The 9931-nt window shown below is 33.2% G+C and overlaps 1 protein-coding gene across 1 annotated transcript; it reads right to left on the reverse strand.

The window, feature by feature from the left end:
- Positions 1 to 4665: 4665 nt before the first annotated feature.
- On the reverse strand, positions 4666 to 7958 carry LOC122500502. The gene is made up of 3 exons (XM_043609459.1): positions 7655 to 7958; positions 6610 to 7444; positions 4666 to 4801 (listed from the first exon to the last, which is right to left on the reverse strand). Exons 1-2 carry the CDS (start codon positions 7956 to 7958, stop codon positions 6612 to 6614), a joined length of 1137 nt encoding a protein of 378 aa, XP_043465394.1. The 3' UTR covers positions 4666 to 4801; positions 6610 to 6611.
- Positions 7959 to 9931: the final 1973 nt, after the last annotated feature.

Genomic DNA, 9931 nt, shown 5'->3' on the forward strand with positions numbered 1-9931 from the left:
AATCATGAAAATAGAGAATTTTATTTAAATTTTAAGTAGTAGCAGGTTACCCGTACGCTTCAGACAATCGAAATTTGAAAAAAAATCATTATAAAATTAATTTCTTTCCAAATTTAAGAATCTAATCATCTAAAAAGTTACTGAGTTCTAGTAGGGACTGAGCCTAACACAATCCTGAAAAATACAGAATTTTATTTCAATTTTAAGTAGTAGCACCCTCACCGAACGCTATCAGACAATCAAAATTTAGTAAAAAAGTCATTAAAAACTTATTTCTTCCAAATTTAGGAATTCTAATCATCTGAAAATTACCTGAGTTCTAGTAGGGAATAAACCCTACACAATTCTAAAGAATAGAGAATTTTATTTAAATTTTTAAGTAGTAGCAGTTCCACCCGTACGCTATCAGACAATCAAAATTTGGTAAAAAGTCATTAAAAATTTATTTCTTCCAAATTTAAGAATTCTAATCATCTGAAAATTACCTGAGTTCTAGTAGGGACTGAACCCTACACAATCCTGAAGAATAGAGAATTTTATTTAAATTTTTAAGTAGTAGCAGGTCCACCCGTACGCTATCAGACAATCAAAATTTAGTAAAAAGTCATTAAAAATTTATTTCTTCCAAATTTAGAAATTCTAATCATCTGAAAATTACCTGAGTTCTAGTAGGGACTGAACCCTACACAATCCTGAAGAATAGAGAATTTTATTTAATTTTTTAAGTAGTAGCACCCTCACCTGAACGCTATCAGACAATCAAAATTTGGTAAAAAGTCATTAAAAATTTATTTCTTCCAAATTTAAGAATTCTAATCATCTGAAAATTACCTGAGTTCTAATAGGGACTGAGCCTTACACGATCCTAAAGAATACAGAATTTTATTTCAATTTTTAAGTAGTAGCAGGTCCACCCGTACGCTATCAGACAATCGAAATTTGGAAAAAAATCATTAAAAATTTATTTCTTCCAAATTGTAGAATTCTAATCATTTTAAAATTACCTGAGTTCTAGTAGGGACTGAGTCTAACACAATCCTGAAGAATAGAGAATTTTATTTTAATTTTTAAGTAGTAGCACCCTCACCCGAACGCTATCAGACAATCAAAATTTAGTAAAAAAGTCATTAAAAACTTATTTCTTCCAAATTTAGGAATTCTAATCATCTTAAAATTACCTGAGTTCTAGTAGGGACTGAGCCTAACATAATCCTGAAGTATACAGAATTTTATTTCAATTTTTAAGTAGTAGCACCCTCACCCGAACGCTATCAGACAATCAAATTTAGTAAAAAGTCATTAAAAACTTATTTCTTCCAAATTTAGGAATTCTAATCATCTGAAAATTACCTGAGTTCTAGTAGAGACTGAGCCTTACACAATCCTGAAGAATACAGAATTTTATTTCAATTTTTAAGTAGTAGCACCCTCACCCTGAACGCTATCAGACAATCAAAATTTGGTAAAAAGTCATTAAAAATTTATTTCTTTTAAATTTAGGAAATCTAATCATCTGAAAATTACCTGAGTTCTATTAGGGACTAAACCCTACACAATCCTGAAGAATAGAGAATTTTTTTTAAATTTTTAAGTAGTAGCAGGTCCACCCGTACGCTATCAGACAATCAAAATTTGGTAAAAAGTCATTAAAAATTTATTTCTTCCAAATTTAGGAATTCTAATCATCTGAAAATTACCTGAGTTCTAGTAGGGAATGAACCCTACACAATCCTAAAGAATAAAGAATTTTATTTAAATTTTTAAGTAGTAGCAGGTCCACCCGTACGCTATCAGACAATCAAAATTTAGTAAAAAGTCATTAAAAATTTATTTCTTCCAAATTTAGGAATTCTAATCATCTGAAAATTACCTGAGTTCTAGTAGGGACTGAACCCTACACAATCCTGAAGAATAGAGAATTTTATTTAAATTTTTAAGTAGTAGCAGGTCTACCCGTACGCTATCAGACAATCGAAATTTGAAAAAAAATCATTAAAAATTAATTTCTTCCAAATTTAAGAATTCTAATCATCTCAAAATTACCTGAGTTCTAGTAGGGACTCAGCTTAACACAATCCTGAAGAATACAGAATTTTATTTTAATTTTTAAGTAGTAGCACCCTCACCCGAACGCTATCAGACAATCAAAATTTAGTAAAAAGTCATTAAAAATTTATTTCTTCCAAATTTAGGAATTCTAATCATCTGAAAATTACCTGAGTTCTAGTAGGGACTGAACCCTACACAATCCTGAAGAATAGAGAATTTTATTTAAATTTTTAAGTAGTAGCAGGTCTACCCGTACGCTATCAGACAATCGAAATTTGAAAAAAAATCATTAAAAATTAATTTCTTCCAAATTTAAGAATTCTAATCATCTAAAAATTACCTGAGTTCTAGTAGGGACTGAGCCTAACACAATCCTGAAAAATACAGAATTTTATTTCAATTTTTAAGTAGTAGCACCCTCACCCGAACGCTATCAGACAATCAAAATTTAGTAAAAAGTCATTAAAAACTTATTTCTTCCAAATTTAGGAATTCTAATCATCTGAAAATTACCTGAGTTCTAGTAGGGAATAAACCCTACACAATTCTAAAGAATAGAGAATTTTATTTAAATTTTTAAGTAGTAGCAGTTCCACCCGTACGCTATCAGACAATCAAAATTTGGTAAAAAGTCATTAAAAATTTATTTCTTCCAAATTGTAGAATTCTAATCATCTTAAAATTACCTGAGTTCTAGTAGGGACTGAGCCTAACACAATCCTGAAGAATACAGAATTTTATTTCAATTTTTAAGTAGTAGCACCCTCACCCGAACGCTATCAGACAATCAAAATTTAGTAAAAAGTCATTAAAAATTTATTTCTTTCAAATTTAGGAATTCTAATCATCTGAAAATTACCTGAGTTCTAGTAGGGACTGAACCCTACACAATCCTGTAGAATAGAGAATTTTATTTAAATTTTTAAGTAGTAGCACCCTCACCCGAACGCTATTAGACAATCGAAATTAGGAAAAAAATCATTAAAAATTTATTTCTTCCAAATTTTAGAATTCTAGTCATCTCAAAATTACCTGAGTTCTAGTAGGGACTCAGCTTAACACAATCCTGAAGAATACAGAATTTTATTTTAATTTTTAAGTAGTAGCACCCTCACCCGAACGCTATCAGACAATCAAAATTTGGTAAAAAGTCATTAAAAATTTATTTCTTTGAAATTTAGGAATTCTAATCATCTAAAAAATACCTGAGTTCTAGTAGGGACTGAACTCTACACAATCCTGAAGAATAGAGAATTTTATTATACGATTAAACGAACTTACCTATGTGAAGTTCAATCGTAATTATACGACCGCCTCGTTCGAAGGGATTACAATAAGTAGTATCGTTTCTACTCACTCGCGCCGCCACAATTCAGAGTCAAAGCAAAAAGGGACTGTTCCTCTCGCCCCTCTATCGGTCCTTCGCCATCTTGTTCATTCTTTTTAGAGCTTATATTCAGAAAATTGTCCTTTTCTTTTAGGGTGGGTGAAAAGGAAAAAATTTACAAAATTTTAACGGGAGGGTGTGTAATCCCTTCGAACGAGGCGGTCGTATAATTACGATTGAACTTCACATAGGTAAGTTCGTTTAATCGTATAATTATACTTCCCGCCTCGTTCTCGGGATTACAATAAGTAGATTTTTAGAGACGACAATTTTTCTGAAACTATTTTTATTTATTTATTTTTTATAAACAAATTCCTCGATTAAGTAAATTAATTACTGATTACAACATTAAAGAAACTTAGTAAATTAGTTGTTGATTACAACATTAAAGAAACTTTCAGATTCCATGATTGGCCTGTTGTAGAACTTAGCAAACGTCGATGAGTTTTGTGACCAACCTACGGTATTTTGAATTACTCTTATATCTAGACCTTTCTCGAAAGCTTTCGAGGTGGACGCGTGGCGGGTACTATGGGCTTTGAAGTTTCTATCAACGCCACATGAATGAAGTACCTCCTTTATCCAACGACTTATCGTTTGTGTCCCTACTGCTTTATGTGGTTTTTGAAAACTAATAAATAAACATTTTTCTTCTCCTCTTAAGGATTCTGTTCTCTCGAGATAATTTCTTAAAGTTAAAGCAGCGCAAAGTTCGGGTTTTTCAGTGAAAAATGGAAGAACTAAGCAGGGTTGACACGCACCAGGTCTAGATGTTTTTACAAGGCTTTCGATTTTTATCTCAACATCATTATTCGAAAAAACAATAGCATCTAACGAAATCAGTGAAAAAGTTTGTACTCGATGACCGGTTCCTAAAGCCAAGAGTATAATTAGTTTTTGTGTAAGTGTTTTTAAATCTAATTCGTCGAGTGGAAACCATTTTGCTATTTTGTCCAAAACTGAAGACACATTCCAAGTTCTATTATATTTTGCTCTACTTGGTTTTAGTTTAAATATCCCTCGAAAAAATCGTTCCATTACAAGATCTGATACTTTTTTGTTAGATATGAGAGATATAGCTGAACGAATGGTGTTTAAAGATCCGTATGAAGATCCGTTGTTAAACTCTTCTGTTAAAAAACTTAATATGCTATTCGAATCTTGATCGAAAACGTCTAAGTTTTTATTTTTGCAATAAACCCACCATTTTCTTAACGCGCAATTATATTGTTTAAATGTAGAGTCACTTAAAGATGCTAATAGAACGTCTATAGTGTTTTCCGGAAGCTGCCTTCTTGCGTAACTTTCCCTGACAAGAGCCCTGCAGCCAGGGAAAGCGTTTTGGCTAGTGGATGCGCTCGAGTTCTGCAAGGAGACATTACAAGGTTAAGAGTAGGTTTAAATATTATAGGTTCTTGAACTAACAGTGATCGAAACACAGGAAACCACGGCTGTGAGGTCCACATAGGAACTATAACAATGCCTCGTGCTTGATCAGTTTTTATCTTTTTTAGCGTTCGTAAGATCATCGAGAAAGGAGGGAACGCGTAAAATAATTTATTGGACCAAGAAATAGTAAAAGCGTCCATTGCTATAGCGTAACGTGAATTTTCCCAGGAGCAAAATGCGCGACATTTAGCGTTGTTATCTGTCGCGAAAAGGTCGATTTCTGGTTTAAAAAACGTTCTAACAATTTTATTGAAAGCAAAATCATTTAGCTCCCATTCTGTGTCAAAATTCTTTAACCTTGATTGTTCGTCTGCTATACAATTCTCTTTTGAAGGAATATAGGATGCGAAAACCCAGATATTCCTTTTTTCGCACCAATTCCAAATTTGTTTACTTAGATCATTAAGATGGGGAAATTGAATTCCTCCCATCTTGTTGATATACGCAATAGCCGTGGTATTGTCCACCCGTAGTAAAATTTCACAGTTAGACAGATCTTCTGCAAATGATTTTAATCCCCAAAATACGGCTAATATTTCTAAGTAATTAATATGATTTAATTTTTCTGTTTCATTCCAAAACCCGTGAATCTTTTCAGATTCGTACGACGCTCCCCACCCTGTTTTTGAAGCATCTGTATAAATTTCCCGAACAAACTTAAACTGTCTTATCTGATTTATAGAGTAAGGTAGCCGATCCATCCACCAATGAAATTCTGAGAATGAAGAATCAGGGATTTTCATTCTTTTATCGTAATCGCCATTTGTCAAAGTTAATTCCAAAAATTTTGTTCTTTCTAAACTCTTAGTGTGAGCCATACCATAAGCTATTGCTGGACAACTTGCTACCAAGCGACCTAAAATCTGTGCAAATTCTCTTATGGTGCATGTTGTTTTCGAACAAAATTTATCAAGTTGAGAATGTAAAGATTTTCTTTTTTCAGACGGTAATTCAACGGTTAAATTATTTGAATTTATCAAAAAACCCAAAAAAGGACAAATTTTTGAAGGTGTTATATGACATTTTTTGTAATTTATTGAAAACCCTATAGATTCTAAAAATTCTATCGTTGTATTGACATTAATGAGACAATTCTCATAATTATTTGCTAGGAGCAGAAAATCATCAAGATAGACAACCGATAGAAAACCCTTATCTCTCAAATAATTTACTACTGGTTTTAAAGTTTTTGTAAATATATACGGACTAATGTTCAACCCAAATGGCAAGCAAACAAATTCGTATATGACACCTTCGAATATAAACCTTAGAAACTTTCTGTGTTCTGTGTGAATGGGTATATGAAAAAATCCGTCTTTTAAATCTAAATGACACATATAATAGTTCTTGTCTACTAACTTACAAGCTGTTCGTAAGTCCTCGATTTTAAAATGAGGCACTTTGATAAACTTATTTAAGGATTGCAAGTTGAAAATAAAACGTTTAGTTTTGTCTGGTTTATCGACTAAAAAATAAGGCGACAAAAACTGATCTTTTATTGGAGAACTAATGACTATTGCACCCATATTTCTAAGTTTACTAATTTCAGACCTCAAAGCTACGGTTTCCTTTTCTGACCAATTCCTTTCTACTGGTTGAGATGATTGTATTGGAAGTTTTTCGAAAGGTATTTTAAACCCTTGTATACAATTAAGGACAAACTTGTCGTGCGTAATATTTTGCCAGTTTTTTACAAAACCTTTAAGCCTACCGGCACTACATACCTCTATTGTTTCTGACGCGTTGCAGGTTTCAGGAACTTCGGGTAATTCGAAGTGGCTTGATGACGTCGCGATGTTGGTGCCGCTGTTGACTTGGATCTCTTGTAATCCGGATGGTTCATTCGAGATGAGTATCCCCTGCTCATCCGCGAAGTCTCGGGTTTCCTCAGGGATGAGCTCCTGGAGTTTAAAGGCTGCCTCGAAGAATTATTTTTATTTCCTTGTATGCCTTTCATATCTCTGCCCAGTTTTTCGAAAGTTTTCGCTTCCGTTACTTTTTCGTTTAATTTATCGCCGAAAAGAAAAGCTGGATTATCTGTTGCACTCTCCAATATATCTCGTACTACTTTTGTGTATCCAGGAGTAATAAAGGCACGCCTGGCCACTGAAATTGAATGAAACATCTCTGTGAGAAGTTTTCCCGCATCAGAAAGTAGTTGTAACTGTTTAAAAGGATCGAATTCCTCTTCTCCGAGCAAATCTGAAATCGCAAGTCCAACTGAGGACAAAGCAGAACCGACCAAGCGTTGCAAATCTTGGAAATGATCATCCCTCTTTTTTGCAACATCAGTCATTGGAGTTTTTATTTCGGGATTTAATTGAGGAGGCTCTAATAAGCAGTCTCCTTTTCTAGGATAATTTTTTAATAAATCGTCTTTAACTGATTCGGTTATTCCAGAAGACATCCAATGTTTCCATCTAGCCACGAGGTCCGGATGTAATTTAATTTCTTTTTGTTCATTAGAAGAAGGATTCTCTCCAAGAATATCCAGCTTTTTTGAAACGGAAGCGTTAGTTTGTTTGGACTGGTCTTCTTTGTCATTTCTAACCTCTTTGTCTGAAAATAATAACATTATTTGGATTAGTCCTGCACTTATGTGCAGGCTTTTAACCTCACTTTTGTTACATATATATACATATATACAAGTTGTGTGATCTGGATTTGTCCTGCACTTGTGCGCAGGCTCACCAGTCAAGAGATCGGCTTTTTCTCACCTTTAGAATGAGCTATACCGTCTAAATATGTATTATCAATTACTAAAATTACCTGGTTGACCAGCACTGTGAGATGCGACTCGAACTGATGCGGAACAGGAACGGGAACGTGAACGAACTCTATTCTGTCGATTGTGTATTTGTCCTCTCGATTCAGAATGAGAAGAATGCTCCGAACTACATGACGCTCTTCTCAATTTTGCAGACGGACAGCTGCCCGAATAATCTGACTCCGATGACGAAGATGGACGTTTTCGTCCATTTATTCTTCTTCTCAGACGTTCCACTTCCCTTTCTAAACGCTTATAATCATTTTTCGTTGATTTTTTTGAACGGTGTTTACCTGATTTTCCCATTTTGTGAAAATGTGATGTGACGACGCGAAGCACAAAAAAAACGAATGGACAAGATGGCGAAGGACCGATAGAGGGGCGAGAGGAACAGTCCCTTTTTGCTTTGACTCTGAATTGTGGCGGCGCGAGTGAGTAGAAACGATACTACTTATTGTAATCCCGAGAACGAGGCGGGAAGTATAATTTAAATTTTTAAGTAGTAGCAGGTCCACCCGTACGCTATCAGACAATCAAAATTTAGTAAAAAGTCATTAAAAATTTATTTCTTCCAAATTTAGAAATTCTAATCATCTGAAAATTACCTGAGTTCTAGTAGGGACTAAACCCTACACAATCCTGAAGAATAGAGAATTTTATTTAATTTTTTAAGTAGTAGCACCCTCACCTGAACGCTATCAGACAATCAAAATTTGGTAAAAAGTCATTAAAAATTTATTTCTTCCAAATTTAAGAATTCTAATCATCTGAAAATTACCTGAGTTCTAATAGGGACTGAGCCTTACACGATCCTTAAGAATACAGAATTTTATTTCAATTTTTAAGTAGTAGCAGGTCCACCCGTACGCTATCAGACAATCGAAATTTGGAAAAAAATCATTAAAAATTTATTTCTTCCAAATTTTAGAATTCTAATCATTTTAAAATTACCTGAGTTCTAGTAGGGACTGAGTCTAACACAATCCTGAAGAATAGAGAATTTTATTTTAATTTTTAAGTAGTAGCACCCTCACCCGAACGCTATCAGACAATCAAAATTTAGTAAAAAGTCATTAAAAACTTATTTCTTCCAAATTTAGGAATTCTAATCATCTTAAAATTACCTGAGTTCTAGTAGGGACTGAGCCTAACATAATCCTGAAGTATACAGAATTTTATTTCAATTTTTAAGTAGTAGCACCCTCACCCGAACGCTATCAGACAATCAAAATTTAGTAAAAAGTCATTAAAAACTTATTTCTTCCAAATTTAGGAATTCTAATCATCTGAAAATTACCTGAGTTCTAGTAGGGACTGAGCCCTACACAATCCTGAAGAATACAGAATTTTATTTCAATTTTTAAGTAGTAGCACCCTCACCTGAACGCTATCAGACAATCAAAATTTGGTAAAAAGTCATTAAAAATTTATTTCTTTTAAATTTAGGAAATCTAATCATCTGAAAATTACCTGAGTTCTAGTAGGGACTAAACCCTACACAATCCTGAAGAATAGAGAATTTTTTTTAAATTTTTAAGTAGTAGCAGGTCCACCCGTACGCTATCAGACAATCAAAATTTGGTAAAAAGTCATTAAAAATTTATTTCTTCCAAATTTAGGAATTCTAATCATCTGAAAATTACCTGAGTTCTAGTAGGGAATGAACACTACACAATCCTAAAGAATAAAGAATTTTATTTAAATTTTTAAGTAGTAGCAGGTCCACCCGTACGCTATCAGACAATCAAAATTTAGTAAAAAGTCATTAAAAATTTATTTCTTCTAAATTTAGGAATTCTAATCATCTGAAAATTACCTGAGTTCTAGTAGGGACTGAACCCTACACAATCCTGAAGAAAAGAGAATTTTATTTAAATTTTTAAGTAGTAGCAGGTCCACCCGTACGCTATCAGGCAATCAAAATTTGGTAAAAAGTCATTAAAAATTTATTTCTTCCAAATTTAAGAATTCTAATCATCTGAAAATTACCTGAGTTCTAGTAGGGACTGAGCCTTACACAATCCTAAAAAATACAGAATTTTATTTCAATTTTTAAGTAGTAGCACCCTCACCCGAACGCTTTCAGACAATCAAAATTTAGTAAAAAGTCATTAAAAACTTATTTCTTCCAAATTTAGAAATTCTAATCATCTGAAAATTACCTGAGTTCTAGTAGGGACTGAACCCAACACAATCCTGAAGAATACAGAATTTTATTTAAATTTTTAAGTAGTAGCAGGTCCACCCGTACGCTATCAGACAATCGAAATTTAGAAAAA

This window comes from Leptopilina heterotoma, unplaced genomic scaffold, assembly GCF_015476425.1.
Source record: "Leptopilina heterotoma isolate Lh14 unplaced genomic scaffold, ASM1547642v1 Lhet_187, whole genome shotgun sequence".
In the NCBI taxonomy this organism is placed as follows: Eukaryota; Metazoa; Arthropoda; class Insecta; order Hymenoptera; family Figitidae; genus Leptopilina; species Leptopilina heterotoma.